This window comes from Dissoconium aciculare (assembly GCF_010015565.1).
Source record: "Dissoconium aciculare CBS 342.82 unplaced genomic scaffold K489scaffold_2, whole genome shotgun sequence".
NCBI classification, from domain to species: domain Eukaryota; kingdom Fungi; phylum Ascomycota; class Dothideomycetes; order Mycosphaerellales; family Dissoconiaceae; genus Dissoconium; species Dissoconium aciculare.
In genome coordinates, this window is record NW_022984952.1 from 2,556,022 (window position 1) to 2,572,945 (window position 16,924).

At 51.6% G+C, this 16,924-nt stretch overlaps 5 protein-coding genes across 5 annotated transcripts; 2 read left to right on the forward strand and 3 right to left on the reverse strand.

Moving 5' to 3' along the window:
* Nucleotides 1–24: 24 nt before the first annotated feature.
* On the forward strand, nucleotides 25–1,749 carry K489DRAFT_301865 (Di-copper centre-containing protein; the record flags this gene model as incomplete). Its single annotated transcript, XM_033600441.1, has 1 exon — nucleotides 25–1,749. A coding segment is annotated over one exon (1,725 nt), but the record flags the coding sequence as incomplete, so codon positions are not given.
* A 1,688-nt stretch (nucleotides 1,750–3,437) lies between these two features.
* Nucleotides 3,438–8,296, forward strand: K489DRAFT_407469 (WD40 repeat-like protein; the record flags this gene model as incomplete). Its single annotated transcript, XM_033607372.1, has 2 exons — nucleotides 3,438–5,801; nucleotides 5,906–8,296. The coding sequence occupies 2 exons, from the start codon at nucleotides 3,438–3,440 to the stop codon at nucleotides 8,294–8,296; spliced, it is 4,755 nt and encodes a 1,584-aa protein (XP_033463809.1).
* A 585-nt stretch (nucleotides 8,297–8,881) lies between these two features.
* Nucleotides 8,882–9,846, reverse strand: K489DRAFT_399014 (uncharacterized protein). Its single transcript, XM_033606947.1, has 3 exons — nucleotides 9,644–9,846; nucleotides 9,302–9,592; nucleotides 8,882–9,235 (listed from the first exon to the last, which is right to left on the reverse strand). Exons 1-3 carry the CDS (start codon nucleotides 9,695–9,697, stop codon nucleotides 9,041–9,043), a joined length of 540 nt encoding a protein of 179 aa, XP_033463810.1. The 5' UTR covers nucleotides 9,698–9,846; the 3' UTR covers nucleotides 8,882–9,040.
* Nucleotides 9,847–10,677: 831 nt separating this feature from the next.
* K489DRAFT_407471 (uncharacterized protein) lies at nucleotides 10,678–11,480 on the reverse strand (the record flags this gene model as incomplete). Its single annotated transcript, XM_033607373.1, has 3 exons — nucleotides 10,678–10,956; nucleotides 11,092–11,340; nucleotides 11,424–11,480. 3 exons carry the CDS (start codon nucleotides 11,478–11,480, stop codon nucleotides 10,678–10,680), a joined length of 585 nt encoding a protein of 194 aa, XP_033463811.1.
* Nucleotides 11,481–12,299: 819 nt separating this feature from the next.
* K489DRAFT_125234 (uncharacterized protein) lies at nucleotides 12,300–14,807 on the reverse strand. Its single transcript, XM_033598997.1, has one exon. The coding sequence runs from the start codon at nucleotides 14,335–14,337 to the stop codon at nucleotides 12,391–12,393; it is 1,947 nt and encodes a 648-aa protein (XP_033463812.1). The 5' UTR covers nucleotides 14,338–14,807; the 3' UTR covers nucleotides 12,300–12,390.
* Between the last annotated feature and the right edge of the window lie 2,117 nt (nucleotides 14,808–16,924).

The following is a 16,924-nucleotide window of genomic DNA, read 5'->3' on the forward strand; positions in this document are numbered from 1 at the left end:
CTCACCCCTGCCGTCTCTCGCAAGGTATATCCGCGTCTCGAGATCAACGAGCTGCAGAAGAATAAAGACCAGTTCAATCTATTCATCCTTGCTCTGCAGGCGTGGCAGGACGAGTCGCAGGACAGACACACGAGCTCTTCATACTACGGCGTGTCCAAGATTCATGGTGTACCATTCGGGCCTTTCAACGGTGATCCTGAGGACCTTGACAATACAAACCAACATGGATACTGCACACACAACAGCATTCTTTTCCCTACGTGGCATCGTGTCTACCTCGCCATGTACGAGCAGCAGCTGTTGGCGCGTGCGTTCCTAATTGCCAACAAGTTCACCGGCGACAAGAAGACTGCCATGCTGACTGCTGCTACGCAGCTTCGCATCCCTTATTGGGATTGGGCGGCCGTGCCTGCCAACGGCAATTCTTTGCCTGACATTAGCACATACACCAAGGTCAATGTTACATCACCTGACTTCGGACCGATTTCCATTGACAATCCCCTATACTCCTTCAAGTTCAAGCATGCTAAGACGGACTCGACCTACGGCATCTTCAACGATTGGAACTCCACATTGCGTTACCCCAACAACAATCTCCCAGGTGCTTCGACTCGGGACAAGAACTTGAATGCCGCATTCACGGTTTTGGATGATCAACACGGTCTTCAGGACCAAGTCTACCATCTCCTGACTAAATGCAAGGACTATGGTATGTTCGCCACTGGTGATGCTGTGTTCTCCAACGAAGGTTACAGAAGTTCCCTGGAGGTCATCCACAACACTGTCCACATGAGATCCGGAGGTGATGCTTGGAAGGACGCATCCGGCAACTGGGTCGTGGGCGGTCACATGACATACCTGCCCCTTGCCTCTTACGATCCGCTCTTCTGGCTCCACCACGCAAACGTCGACCGTATCTTCGCTCTGTGGCAGGCCATGAACCCCACCCTCACTTTCAATGCCAGCCAGAAAGCCGTCGACAACACCTACACTATCAAGATCAATGACCCCATCGATAACACCACGAACTTGACACCCTTCCTGAAGGGCGACGGCCAATACTGGCAACCCAAAGATGTCGCGGACTACAAGGCTACCTTCAGTTACACCTACCCTGAGTTCCTCACGGGTCTCACCCCCATTCAACAGATCAACGCCTTGTATAGTTCCTCCCGAGGGCCCGTAGTTACAGAGCGCTCCCTTGGCAGCTACGCTCCTGCTGGTAAGGCTGCTGCGCCTTCTGCCATCGACAATGCCAAACTGGCCGCCAATGGCAGTGAATACCAGTACAGTGCCGATATTCAAACTCCACGCTTTGCGCTGCAGAGCTCATACACCGTGTACATTTTCCTCGGCGAGCCAGCTTCTGAGGACCCATCGACTTGGAGTTTCGATGACAACCAAGTTGGGCCCTTCGGCGTCCTTGCTGGCGTGCCCGGCTCGAACATGGTCATGGAAGAAGTCATCATTTCTGGATCCATCCCGTTGACCCGCAAGCTGCAGAGAAAGCTCGAGTCTGGCGAGCTTAAGAGCATGGCCCCGACCGACGTCAACCCCTACCTCAAGGCCAACCTCAAATGGAAGATCTCGTGGCTGGGCAGTTGCGTCGACCCTACCACTCTCAAGGGTTTCATCGTCTCTGTTGCTGCCTCCACTGCCACCTTGCCCGCTGATGACACCGAGGCGCCAGTCTACTCGCCTTCCCACATCATCGTCGACGTTACCGCGGGCGTTGCCGGTGGTCTCAATGCCACTACTGAACTCCTTGGCAAGGTCGTCGACGACGTCACGGAATGCGTTACTGATGTTGTTGCCGATGTCGCAAAGGGAGACGTTGGTGGTGTTGTCTCCAGCGTCGTCAACGGCGTCAAGGACACCGTCGGTAGCCTCACATCCGGTCTCTCCAAAATCGGCAAGGCTTTCACCGCTCCTGCCGCCGCCGCTGCCAAGGCTCCCTCTTCGGCATCGACTTACTAGAATGTCACCAATTGATTTTTTGCCCTCATATGTTTGTGTATAATTTTCATTTTTTGAAGGAGAGAGTGGAGAAATCCACTTGGCTCTAACTCAATTTTATGTCTCCTTTCTGTTGGATTTTGTATTTGATTTCGATCTCGGTCCAGGATAAAAGAGAGGAAGAAACTTGACTGTTTTTGGGCGGGCCACAAACCCAGCTCCCCTGCATGCAATGTTCGCGCATCGATTCCTTTCAGAGAAAGGACAACTACATGTCAATGTTTAATTTCTAGAGCACGAGAAGATCAATTAATCCAATATCTCTTTTTCACGATTTCTTTGGCCAAAGTACTCCTGGGTTTCGTCTTTCTCGATTCCTTCGACTCGCATGTGTGACTCGAGACTGACTGTTGCGATTTCTCGTGGTCGTACCTTGCAAATACTGTAGTAGCACCCGAAACTCCGATGCTCATCTTACACCCAGACTGTGATATCACGCATGATTTTTTGTTGGGAGATTTAAATCAAATTGAAATAATAACATGCCCTATTCCATTCGAACCGAGCCTGAACCTGGTCCGTTGTTGTTCTCGATGTGCAACTCGTCACGTGACAAGATCAGATGATGCACGACAATGATGATGTCGCAACACGCCAATAGCAACGCGAATGGACTCACTGTACCAGTGAAGTTAGATAATGAGAGGTGTAATACCTATATTACACCTGGGCAGGTATGTTGCTTTTGGTGGGGCCGAGTTCTGCAACTTTGTCGTGGCGTGACGCGACGACCGAGGGTAAGGGTGGTGTGCTGCAAGAACGATAAGGTATGGGCGGGTAAGGGCACACCTGCAGAACATCGTGGCAAGCGCATACGCCAATCATGTGTGATCACTTGGGCACCAGTAAGCATCCGGCGAAATAGATGAGCAAGCATCGCCAGCGTGTATGGCAACACGGCGATAAAACCCTGCGCCGGCCATGCGGATTGTGCCTACGATCAAGGAGCTGGACCTCACCGGTCGTGTGAAGAACGTCACGTCGGATGATACACCTCGGCAAGTCTTATATTCAAAGGTTTGTATTGGTCGGAATGCGCCACATTCGGCCAGCTCAGGTTGTGGAGATCAACGGGAGGCCACACTTCAGGCAACCTCGATTTCGTACGTCTACGTGACGGAACGCAAGGCGCGGGCACACGCGAAGACAGGTGATGGAGATATCACACGTACAGCAGTACCTGAGATGGAAGTGCTCCCGATAGGCTCTGAGCTTGTGTTCAGAGACGATTCATCATGCAAGCAAGACTAGGGCGACACTGTTCTCGATGTCGAGTACTGCCTGCGCTTTCGCGGTTATAATGCTGACCTGCCCCATTGCTGAGAGCACTGTACCATACTACAGAGGCCAGGCATGATCCGTGTTCGTAAACGGCGAACGAGCATTCGCCCGTCTACTACGTCGATTTCAAACGGCTCATCATGCGGCTGCTCCGAGTCCGCGATCTACGATTCGAAAACTTCATCGGCCAGGGCATCCCGGACTACGCCATTTTGTCTCACCGATGGCATGTCGACGAGGCAATGCTCCTTGATGTGCAGATGGGATCTTCAACAACCACACAAGGAATGATGAAAGTGTACGGCTTCGTCAACTACGTCAAGGAAAATATACCCAGCATTGAGTATGTTTGGATTGACACATGCTGTATCGACCAGAAAAGCAATCCGGAGGTGTCCGAGTCAATAAATTCCATGTTCCGTTGGTATTCCAATGCTCGAGTCTGCATAGCATACCTGCGCGACGTCGACAATGACGACTCCAGCTTTGAGCACAGTGAATGGTTCTCTCGAGGCTGGACCTTGCAGGAACTGCTGGCTTCGCAAGTTGTCGTCTTCCTGTCTCGCGATTGGAAAGTCATCGGTCACAAAGGTCCAGATGTATCATCATCTATCACCCGCATGTCTTTTCACACAGGTCCTTTGCTCAATCGCCGTGTCGCAGATGCGACCAACATCCCAGAGAGCGTGCTGCAAGACTTCCAGAGCGCAGTTGCCACGCTCGACAAAGATGACATATTCAAATGGATGGAGAACCGACAAACGACCCGCGAAGAAGATGAATCGTATTGCTTGCTAGGGCTGCTTGGTGTCAACATGAATATTCGCTACGGCGAAGGACGAGATCCGACTAAGCAGCGTCTGCTTAGGAAAATAAATAAGAAGCAATTCCCAGATGTTGAACATGTCAGCGAGACCGGCGCCATTATTGGCAATGTCTCTGTTTCTTTACAAGCAGCCTTCGATGCCTCGAGTAAACAAAATGATCCCTTATGCCTCGAGAGCACCAGGGCAGATGTGTTGAAGCAAATTCGCGCATGGGTCACGGGCAATGAGCCAAGCTGTATCTTTTGGTTGAATGGTATGGCCGGGACAGGAAAGTCGACAATTGCACGTACGATCGCACGCGAGCTAAATGGAAAGCACTATCTTGGTGCTAGCTATTTCTTCGTCCGAGGTAGTGGACCTGCTGTATCGAACGCCGCACCTTTCTTCACGACCATTGCCAACCAGCTTGCCATTGCTATGCCAGAGGTCAGACCGCATATGACAGCGGCCATTGAACAACAGCCCGACATTGGCAGCAAGTCACGCGATGATCAGTGGAACAGACTGATAGTTGAGCCGTTCGCAAACTTGACAGCCCCAACGGAGAAACTGGTTGTCATTATTGTTGATGCACTGGATGAATGTGATGACGATAAGGACATGAGAGGCATCGTCAACGTTCTGGCGCGAGCAAATGAAGTTCCCAATATCCGGTTGCGCGTCATCATCACAAGTCGGCCAGAAACGCCAATTCGTCTGGGCTTCAAAAAACTCCCTGAAATTCTGCATCAGGATCTCCTGCTTCATGACCAGCCTCGTCCGACCACGGACGGAGACATTTGCTTGTTTCTGTATAATGAACTTGAAGATATCCGGGAGGCGCATGGGCTGCCTGGCGACTGGCCGACCGTCGATCAAGTCAACCAATTAGTGCGAGCTGCTGGAGGGCTGTTCATATTTGCCGCCACAGCTTGCCGCTTCTTGCTCGAATGCGACGATGCAGAGGATTCTCTTGAGCTATTCCTTCGAGCCGATGATGAGTTGCCTGCTTCAGCAACACCCGATATTGCTGACGAGGCGCAAAATCAATGGACCGTCATCTTGGATGAGATTTACAGCCAGATCCTGACACGAGCAAACGTGATAACAGCCCAGATATTGACATCGTATCGATCTAATGATGGAAATGGACATATCACTGGCTTGATGGCGAGCCTTGCCGAACCCGTGAATATTGAGATCCTTGCGAGATTACTTCAAACCAAAACGTCCGTTGTGAACCACAGACTTGAGAAACTACACTCGATTGTTCGCATGTCCAAAGCCGTCGAAGAACCAATTCGTTTCTTCCATGCGTCTTTTCGCGATTTCTTACTTCAAGAGCATCGGAGCGGTCCCATGGGCTTTTATCTACCGCCAAAGACAGCTCATAGTCGTCTACTGCAAGGATGCTTCGCGATCATGCATGATGGTCTACATCGAAATATGTGCGATCTTGAGCATTCAGGGGTACAGTACGAAAACATTGGGGATGCAATAATTGACAGAATGATCTCGCCGGCATTGAAATATGCCTGTCGCTATTGGACCTATCACTGGGAGCGATCCGAATCTCAAGATAATCTCGTGGCTGAATTCGTTGGGCAACACTTCTTGCACTGGCTTGAAACCATGAGTCTCTTGGATTTATGGGATGAGGCTAGCCTCATGATTGCTTCGAGTGTGAGATTTCAGGCGGTAAGTTGCATTCTATTTCTGTCGCATAAATTGCGTCCAATCGATGACCTGCAGCAGTGATCTTTAGCAACCGATAGGTCAACACTCAGCTGACATAGTAATAGGCATCTGCATGGCTTCAAGATTTCCTGCGGGACGCACTGCGTCTCATGTCCAAATTTCGTCCATGTGTTGGGCAATGCCCTACACAAATCTACGAAGCTGTCTTGTTTTTTGCGCCGCGCTCTAGTGTCATCCGAAAGACATTCCAGGACCAGAGACCACAATGGATATCAATGGTCGAGTCGAAAGAACAAGAAGATTGGGATTCCTGTTTACAGATTCTTTGGGGTCACGCTCCGCACCCTATCAGGAAGATGTCTTTCGTGGACAACGGGAAGTATTGGGTGTCGGCGACTTCGACAGCCGTCCGCATGTGGGACACAGTCACCGGAGTGTGTACTCAGAGGATCGATCAAGTACCCTCGGATTATTATCAGATTGCGTTTGCGCCAGACGGAAACTTGATCGCAATGACTTCGGACGATTGTATCCAATTGTGGAGCATCAGGGATGGCACCAAGAAAGCCGAACTGGAAGACGATTCGTCTCACGGCTCATACGTTACGCGACTCATATTCTCTCCAGCGAGCACTTTACTTGCATCTGCGTCCGAAGACAACGTCATACGAGTGTGGGATGTTCAACGCGGCCTCTGCTTGCGCGAGCTTAAGGACCACAGTGGCGCGGTCACAAAAATGATGTTCTCATCCGACGGCCGTGTACTAGCGTCTTTGGCGCCCGACCATGAGCTGTGTCTGTGGGAGGTGTCCGTTATGTCCTCGTTCACTCTTCTGACGAAGAGTGAACGACAAGGCCGCCAGACCGTTGGTGCCCGGAAGTATGGCCGCCTGGCGTTCTCTTCAAATGGAAGAATACTCGCGACCTCTGATGGGAATGACATCGAATTACAAGCCATTGGCAGAAAAGGAAAGGTGCTGACGCTCACTGGTCATTCTAAATCCACAACAGCGATTGCCTTCTCGCCAGACAACACCCTACTGGTGTCTGGATCGCTCGACAAGACACTACGAATCTGGGATACCAGCACTGGTTCAACATTATGCGAGCTTCATGGTCATCAAGGAATGATATCTTCAGCAAGCTTCGCTTTGAGAGGCGAGATTGTCATTTCCACATCCCGTCACGAGAGATTGATCTATGTATGGGATGTCGCGAGTCGACGCATACTACATACTCTTGGGGCCCATCATGACAACATCGTGGGTACTGCGGTGAGCTCCACCGTCCTGGCTTCGTACTCGCGAGACAGCATGATACAGTTCTGGGATCTCGCAACGGTGACCAGCCCACAGCCTCGCTTCGACCGCCCCACCCCACTGCGTGATGTCTATCATTCACAATCGGAGAAATTAGTGGTCGCAACGTCCTTGCGAGGGTTGGCGATTCGAGTCTTCGACACGACGACCGAGCAAGATACGAAGAAGTTGATAGGCCATGAAGCTTACGTGTGGCACGTGAAGATCTCGCCAGATGACCGACTTGTTGCTTCCGTATCGGCGGATGGCACGCTTCGAATATGGGATATTGCAAAGAGCTGCGAAATTCATCGGGTCGAATATCGAGGGTTGCCAACGGTCCGTTCACAGGGTTTGGACATTGGTATCTTGAATCCACATTCTAAGAACCTATCGTCAAGCTCGGACATCGTCCCCATCTGGGACTTACTCGACGAGCGTTCCGTTCTGAATGCGACTAAATGTGTCACTCTGATGTGGGTCGCGATTTCCCACAGCGGACGAATGGCATCGTTGGACGAGGCATATGTCTTGCGATCATTGCCGACAGGCACGTTCTCCAGTCAATGGCACATCGAATTTCCTGGCCAAGATTGTTGTCTCACCTCGATAGCTTTCTGCGCAGCACAAGATCTGTTCGCAGCCGTTCGAAGTGACGGCAAGCTGCAGACATGGAGCACGAATAGCGGTAACCTCCTCTGGCAGAGGTCTTTATCGAATGTCTCATCCCTGGATTTCTCGAGTGACGGCAAATTGCTTGCAGCATCCCGCTCATACAACGTCGCTCTCCTAGATGCTTCAACAGGCATGTGTGTTCACCGAATCAGAATATGCACAGACTCAGCTCAAAGATGCACCTTTGGTAAGGACGGCTCGAGCTTGCGTGTCCCAGGAGGCTTCCAGAGCTTGAAATGTCTAAACATTCCAGGAAGCTTCCAAAGCCTGACATGTCGGCACATCCCAGAAGCTTCCGAGAGCCTCACATGTGAAGAGTTCGCCTGCCTATATCCGGCCGCGAAATCTTCTCGTTCCCGACACAGTGTAATCGTCGACGACGACTGGCTCTTCCTCGATGGCCGCAGAAGGCTCTGGCTGCCCTCAGAATATGATGCTTGGTGCGTATATGCTAACGAAGAAAAGATCTTCATTATGCATCAGGATGGTTCATCCAGTATTTGGCGACTTCATCCTCCATGATTCACGACAATGAAAACATGTCCATCAGAGTATGAATCATTACTTGGTGTCGCGATACCAGAACCAGCTTTTGACGCCACCTGCTCTGAAATAAGTCGCTGCCAACATGTGCAGCCACGAACTTGCACGGCGAGGGTCACGCGGTCTCCAAGGTAGTAAGCACACAGCGTAAAAGGTTTGCGACATCACGGGTATGTGCCCTTCGTTGCTGCGATCATAGACCAAACGAACAGGCCATGCTGGAGTCGATTGAGAGACTGACATATTCCGTCCGTTACGAGGCTTCCGGTAGACCTCACGTACGTTCTGGTCTAATATCAGATTGCGAATCCTCTCTGTTTCTCTTGTATGACTCGCTGACTCTTTTATCGCAGCTGAAAATCAGGTAGCCCGGAAAGACGCTGCTTTCGTCGATGTAGACGTGATTATTGTGCAATATTCACCTAAGATTCGAGGTCCCAACACCAACACCACCTTGTGAGAGCTCCACAGGGCTCTGGCGGCCCGTGCAATGCCGAATATCTCCATGTTGAAGGATATATGTTGCAGACTGACATCCTGCCATATCATAGACTATATTTAATTATCGTCTCAAATTAGTGAAATTTATTTAAAAACGGCGGATTGCAATATTGCTCTACATGGTGTAAGAGGCACAAGATGTCAAAACCTGCACGAACATGGTGTTCAAAACCCTCTCATCTCTAATGTTCTTCACGCACATCCCTTACGAGACATACTCGCTTACTTCGAGCGGCGATTAAGCAACAAGGCTACCAAGCCAACAATGCTCAGAACAAATCCAATCCACATGAAAGCCAAATCAGCCCGGACGCGAGACTCGAGGGTTCTGCATGTGTCGAGCGCATCGGTATCGTCATAAGCATAAGAGCAGAACCCATTCTCGCCACCATCGCGTCGGAACAAAACAGTGAGATTCTGACATGTGACTTATTAGTAAAATGTCTTTTCCGCTCTAGTGACCGGAGGTCAAGAACAACTTACGATCGCGCCAGCGAGGTAGAAAACCGTGGCCAAGCCGTCGAAGGTGATCGCGACGAGCGTGATGATGGCAGTAGAAACAAGCGTCGTCGCGAGTGCCAATATTGCGGCTAAGAGACCCCATACACCGACAAAGATGCCAAAGCGACTGCCCCGAAGCCATCCACTAACTCCACAGTCACCGGCATTCTCGCTTGGGTATTCTATGTTTATGGCGTTGCAGAGGTCCGTGTAATATTGAAAGGAGTTCGTGAGGCTTGCGGACAGGCCAATTATGATGATGGCGGTAATGAACTATTCGTTGTTGATTAGTTTCTGTGCATTCTTGTATTTTGATCGACTTACCAAGAGGACATGTGTGGCACTGTTGCCTATGCCAGATATCCCGCCCAGCGCCATGTCGGGTAATATCTGTATGCGATGAATCTGTATGGTGTTTCCCTGCGCAAAGTAAAAGAGTGATGTCAAAGAGGTGAACGGTGAGGAGCTACTGAAGTCATGCGCGCATCGTACAGCGAAGTCCAAAGATGATCTATATCAGCAGGAAGATTTCCGCCCGGTAAGAATCGGGAGAAGAGGAAATCTGGGGAAAAGCTTGTTGAAATTAAACATGTTGATTGACGTACGCCACTCAGATACAGCATTGTTATTACTCCACGGCTGTGTGAAGATGCATAATTGTCCCCTCCATCATTTATGCAACTTGTTAAAATACCCCGATCTGCATCTTCGATCCTATCGCGTATACACTCACAACTTCACTATTTATAAGGTTGCAAAATGCCAATGGCAACCATGAGGGAAGGCCACAAGCAGGGCTGCCATTGTGTACGCGTCGTGGTCAACGGTCTCGCAAGCCGGTGATGATTCGTCGCGCTAAAATCAGCCTCTAAACGCCTTGGACGATTTCCCTGTGATCACGGTTCGTCCTCCGACACTGTCGCATCATGCACTGCGCAGCCAAGATGGCCTCGGAGATCGCAAACGCAAGGACTGCATTTTCATGAGAATATAAACAATGCTGTTCGCTTTTCTGCAGGTTCTGGACGATGTGTCAGGCCTCTATGAACACACGATGACCGAAACATTCACTGTCTTTGTACTCTTCACAGGCCGTCCGAGCCTCCTGAAGTGATCACCAAGCAAAGCCGGAGCTGAAAATCCAGATACGACTCTCACAGCCTAGAACTGGCGACGCGTCTGCGGAGGGTAACGAAGAATGCTTCTTCAGGAAATGACGAAGCCTTCTGGCGCAACAACAACGAAGTGCTGATGAATTTTCATCGAGTAACGTCATCGCAAAGTATCTGGTTTCATGTCAAGATTAATGCACGAAGGACAATGGTCTCGTGTAAAAACAAAGACACAGCGTGTCAGAATTACTCCGATGTCAAGTCCAAGAGTTCTTCCCTCTCCTCGCTGTCCTTGCTCTCCTTGTCCAAAGAAGCGATTGCTCTCGAACGATGAGTGATCAGTCTTTCAGTAAGTGCAAAGGCGCTGAGGATGCATGCGATCCAAAGCAAAGTTCGCTCCGCTTGGATGAGGGGCTTAATGGTACAGCTGCGCTCGACACGGTGCGTGTAAGGGGGCTGGGAATCTATCTTCCACTCTTCGCAGAAAATTTGAGCAGGTACGCCGATAGGCAAGACGGTGACGGCCTTAAAGATGAAGAGGTAATGGTCAGCGATTCCCTCGCGCTCTGAGACAGTTTGGTTTTCACAGAAGGGAAATCCCATGCAGACGGATACGCAGGGGTTTCTTGTGTATCGTGAACCCGATCGGTGATTACTTACGATTGCTCCAGTGAGGTAGAAGACCATCAGCAATCCGTCGGATATGGCTGGGGCATCTGGAATTGTATTCAAGGCGAGAATGCTCAGACCTGCCGCCAATATTCCCCAAACCCCGGTGAATTCGTTGAAACGACTGAATGCTATCCATTCATCGAAACCGCAGTGGTCGTGATATTGGCAGCCTGCCGCAGACTTCAATACAATGCGTATCCTCGCCGACACATAGATGATGATGGCTGCAATGACGAACTGTGGTTGCCCAAAACAGAAGAGGAAAATCATCAGCACGACGAGGCTCCTCGATGAGGTACGGCATCACATCAGTAGCTTACCAAGAGAATGCGCGTAGCAAGGACACTGATGCGAACAGTATTTTCGTCGAAAGCCATGTTTTTCAGCGCTTCTTCATGAGTGTATTGTGTTATAGGGGAGGAAACTCGCTGTCGATGCACAACAGCGTCTTGCTTCAACCACTAGAAGGGAGCACGAGAGATCAATATCGCAAATGAATTCAAAGAGTGGCCGTGCTCTTCTCAATACATAAGATGTAAATGCCATCACCTTGTCTGCTAGACGTGGGGAGGTGGTGCTGCGCCCACAAACATGTCCTTCCGCAGCAGCGGACCGCCCGAAACCATCCATGATCTACAATATGCTGCTTCCAACAGGTCACCGAGTCCACGTCCAGACTGCACAGCCGGCTTGCAGTTAGCAACGGGGCCGATCGTCATTATTACCTCTCGTATGCGTGACCTATGATCATCGCTTCAAGGATGATATTAACGTAATGACTGGGGGAATAAGCCACGACCAAAGATGTTGTCGTCAATTAGTCACGTGACTTTACACATTTCATCTTGGTGCCTCGGGCCTTGATATAGCCTCAGGCACTTATCACACATGACAAGTACCGATTGCATGCTCATCGATGGAAAACAGTATTGGCTGTCGGCTTATGCAGGCAGCAATCATCTGCAGAGACGTGATTTCGGCGGTTGGGACAAAGTCGATGGTCGCCCGAGCCTATAACGCCAAGCCCGTAACTGAATGCCGTACTGGCCGGCAATCCGAGCACGCTTCCGATATTCGCCTCAGAGCTTTGCTGCTAAAGAATTGATTTCATCATCGTTGACGTTCAAGCAGAGCGTTTGAAAAGTGTTGGTACACATAACTCATTAACTTGCTTTAGTCAAGCTCTCTATGCGCCAAGGATTCCCTGCCACCCATAATTGCATTGTTGTAATACATTGCAGCAGAGAAGTAGCTGATCAGAATTTATATCTCAATCATTCATATCAATCATAAAAATACAGCCAGCACTCCACTAAGCACAGAGAACCCTGCCGCGAGCCCCGATCCCCAGCTGAAGTCTCGAATCTGTACCGCAGCGCCCTGCTTAATAGCCGTCGCGAGAGCTGTACTAATCGAGGATGAGGCTAGTCCGGTGAAGAGCGTACCGGATATATCGCTGAAAATGGTGCCGTTGGCTGTCCAGGCCTGGCCCTCAGTAATCACATGATTACCGCCGATAGTCCAGGCGGATTGGCTAGTAGGACCGACTGGGTAGAGTGCTAGACCTGAAGTAGTCGGGCTTGTAGAGTTGTTGGTTACGGGGGCAGTAGATGGGCGTACGCCGGCCCCGGAATTGCTCGTAGAAACCGGGGCTGGCGCAATAGCAAGGGCGACAGGCGCGATAGTTGAAGTGTGACCATTAACGATGATCCGTACGCCGCTTCCCGAGGGTAGAGCAGACCAGGTAGTGCCGGCGGAGGTAATAGCAGGACCGCCGGGAGTAAGCGTCTGCGAACCGATGAGAATGTCAGCCTTAAGGGACGCAGCAGCTGTAATTCTAGGAGCCTGGGGGATGACAGTCGAGGTATGGCCGTTGGCGACGATCTGAACACCGCTTCCGGAGGGCAGTGCTGACCAGATTGTGCCAGCTTGCGTGACAGCGGGTCCGCCGGGCACGAGGGTCTGCAAGCCGATGAGAATGTTGCCAGGCTGCGACGAGAGAGCCGCAATGCCAGGAGCCTGGGGGGTGACAGTAGAGGTTTTCCCATCGGCGACGACTTGGACGCCGCTTCCGGAAGGCAGTGCGGACCAGATTGTACCGGCCTGGGTAACAGCTTGGCCCCCAGGCAAGAGGGTTTGTGAGCCGATGAGAATGTTGCCGGCCTGAGATGAAGGAGCTGCGATTTCAGGCGCAGCAAGGCCGATGGTAGAAGTCAGGCCGCTGACGATGACTTGCACCCCAGCTCCCGAGGGTAACGCGGAGAACGTGGTTCCACTGGCCGTCACGGCTGGACCGCCTGGGCGAGCAGTCTGAGAACCGATAGCGAAAGCAGTCACTGAATCAGGAGACTGTCCATTTGTTGCTCCGTTGCCGTTTGGCAATCCATTCCCATTTGCTGGACCATCGTCATTTGGCGGTCTGTTGCCATTTGCCGGGAAATTAATGTTTGACGGTCCATTGCCATTTGCTGGTCCATTGGCTGATGTGGCAGGAATCGAATCCGCGATAGGCGACGGAGATTTCGAGTTAGCAGGAGCTGCAGCCAAACCTGGAGCTGTTGACGCTGGCGGCTGCTCAAGCTGCGGAATGACTATCGCAGAAATGGTGATTGGCGCGTTTGCGTCCGTGAATTTTCCTTTATCGGAGGCGGCGGTCGGACGCGGACTATCAGATGATGGATCGAATGTAAATTGTATTACTTGCTGAGATGAAGTTAGTGAAGCCGCAGGCGCCGGCACTGCCGCAGTAGCCTTTGCAGGCGTTAGGCTGGTCGGAATGCCTGGCGCCGGGTTTGCAGCAGTTGTTTGTAATGATGCTGCTAAAGTTGCAGCAGCGGCAGTAGCTTCGGCAGTAAGCACAATCGGTGGGTCGAAGACGCCGTCGAGATCAAGGCGGCAGGTTGCCCAGGCTGGATGTGCGGCCCGAAGCTGCAGTGGAAGCATAATCCGTGGACGATAGAACTCTTCAACGATGATTCCATCCGCACATATACCTCGATTTGCTCCGAATTGGGGAGCAATATGCCAGGGCCCCCGATCGCCATCCATTAGCCATGTATAACTGTAGTTTTCCAAGATGTCCACCCATGGAACTCTACCGTCATGACACCACGGCTGGCAGTTCCAAGCACTGGCGGGCAAAGGCCCGTCGAAATCGGCAAAATTGTAAGGGACGGCTTCCGAGTGCCAGGAACTTGAGCAAACGGAGTGTAACTCGGAAGAATAAAGCGTCATGATAGTGTTTATCGGGTTGCCATGTCGACCGTTACAGTCCCATCTTTGGACTTGGTCGAGGGAAAGGTAAACCCGATTCTGGTAGTAGGTTCTTCCAGAGTAGACTGCATACGGTCCTACGAAACGTGTGAGTCAATATGAAAACAATAAGAAGGGCACAATGTGTCACCTGAATCTGCTTCCATCGTAGACGAAGTGTTGAGAGGAGGATAAACACAGCTGAGAAACTCATAGCCATGGGGATCCGTGTGCATGGTTGGAAAGCCACCGAAACACGTCTGACCTAGCGAGCTCGCTGGATATTTAGCACACATATCCCGAGTGGCTGTCCCTGTATTGGGGAAGCGTATGAGCTGTGCCATTCCGGCGATAATAACACAGTCGTCGTCACAACTTTCCGTATTCTGGGTCGTGAACTTCTCTTCGGGGGCGCCGCCGCAGGCCAGATGTTGACAATCGAATGGAGACGGCACACCGAGAGGTGATACTGTGATCGTCTGGCCAGCCACCAATATGGGATCAAATGAATAAATGACTTTCTGATAATAGTTTGCATCATACGTGCTGTTGTTGTCCAAGATCGTGCCGCGTGGCTCCCATGTCGTGTTGAAAAGGGTCAAAGTGGGCAACGCTGTGATCGGCACGGTTGCGATCGTGAGTGTGGTCGTGTCGACAGCGTCGGCTACCGTGAGCATAGTAGGAGTAATGGGAAGGGCGAGGGTGACCAGATTTCGTGACAGCCAAGACGATCTAGTTGTCCATAAGCCACCACATATCTTCGCACAATCTGTGCTCTGAACCGAACACGTGGGCTCCTGGTATCTTGCAATGCTATACGATCCTGTGGCAGTGTTCTGGGCGACCTCTTCACTATTACGTATTGACATGGGGCCGACAACACGTGGCATACCGTCGCAAAGACGGGTCATCGAGGCGGTCAATGTGGTCCGCACGCCTTTCGATACATAGTATGTGTCGAACGTCTGAGGGAGACGGTCCTTGTCTACAAGATATAGGTGATGAAAAGTATCTTGTTCAGAAAGGCACGCAGAGGCGTAGGCTGTCCCGGAACCATTCACGGGGACAGTCCAGGTGCGCACTGGTAGAGCTGTAGTGGTTGTGCCACTGGTGGTCGTTGAATTTGAAGCAGTTGTCATCTTGACGCTGTCACCGCTGTACGAACTGCGCGCCGACGACCCTGATGAACCTCCGGTGTTCTTCGCAGCGGCGACACGATCACTGCTAGGCAGACTCGGCGTTGTCAAGACAGTAGAGAGATCCGAGGAGGTGCGATCAACATCACCGCTGTACGGACTGCGTGTCGATGACCCTGATGACACCTTGGTATTCTTCGCCGCGGCGACACGTTCACCACTAGGTAGACTCGGGGTTGTCAAGGCAGTGGAGAGATCCGAGGAGGTGTGATCGACGGCGGTGCTATCCGCAGTCGTGGCCGTTGCAGTCGGAACGGCATCTGGGGACATACCGAGTCCTTGCAATATGAAGTCGCCGATGTCTGCATTCGCCTGTACGCCTGAGATACATGCCAGGAATGCGAGCGCGGCGGCGATGCGAGCGCGGCGGCGATGCGGCCGCGGCGCCCGAGCCGTGAGGACGGCATATCAGCTCTGTGATGAAGTATTCTGAATGGGCCGTGAGGGGTCTCCTTGAAGCCGGAAGAGGTAGAGACACCACTTAGAATCAAAAGTCGACGATGCGCTCGAGGAAGAACATGTTGAGACGTGAAACTCGACGAGGGAACCGTAGCAGGGTATAAACTTCGCCGTGGGCGTCGAACTATACATGAAAGTATGGCGTATCTCCCTGAAGCTCCAACGACCCGCGCCGAGATCTTCGTTGTCGGGAGAAGCAAGTATTGCAAATGAAAACTTGTCGGCACGTGTGTCCGCCTCGGTTGTTGGTGGCGGTTTGGCGGCGCGAGACGGACTGTGATGAGCGTGCATCTGTACAGGCTCTAGACATGACCGGCGGGCCAGCGCGTTTCGAATGTGGTGCGTGGAGTTGCAATCTTGCAGCGGGTTTTCGAAAATTATCATTGCGTGCCGCACTAGCTCACCTCAAGCGGGACACGATCAGGGACACCAGGGTGATGGTGGAAAGCTTAAAACTTGGTGATCTTCGCACACCCGTTTCGCGGACAAAATTGATTGATCGGGGTTGGCAGACCAGAAACAGCTCTTGCGCCGGAGTGATGACCGGACGTCGTCGCTTCAGCTTGCTGCTTCTTCTGCTGTTGCTGCTGCTGCTGCCGCCGTGCCCACCGAGCCTCGCCATCGTCCATGGGTGAGCTGACGCGGCAAAGAAACTAACATCGTGACTCGTCTTGCATATTTACTGCAGTCGAAACCACGCATCCCTGCATCGAGTGACGCGGATGAGGATAGTTCCTACTACCATCGGGACCTTTTGCAAGGATGAAGCTGGACGCGTTCTGTAATGTACATACCCACAAACTCGAGAGCGCACGGAGCGCTTGCGCATGCACCAGGCGAGTCGGCAGATCCTGCAACAGGCACCATGCAACCAGGAGGCGGCTAAAATTGAAATTGCGACTTGGGCGGGAAAT

Excerpts from the sequence above, each read along its gene's own strand:
- K489DRAFT_125234 (XM_033598997.1), bottom strand. The coding sequence starts at position 14,337 with ATGACGCTTTATTCTTCCGAGTTACACTCCGTTTGCTCAAGTTCCTGG.
- K489DRAFT_399014 (XM_033606947.1), bottom strand. The coding sequence starts at position 9,697 with ATGGCGCTGGGCGGGATATCTGGCATAGGCAACAGTGCCACACATGTC. Across the intron at positions 9,593-9,643 it reads GTGCCACACATGTCCTCTTG|TTCATTACCGCCATCATCAT; the intron begins GTAAGTCGATCA and ends AACAACGAATAG. Across the intron at positions 9,236-9,301 it reads TCTACCTCGCTGGCGCGATC|AATCTCACTGTTTTGTTCCG; the intron begins GTAAGTTGTTCT and ends GTCACATGTCAG.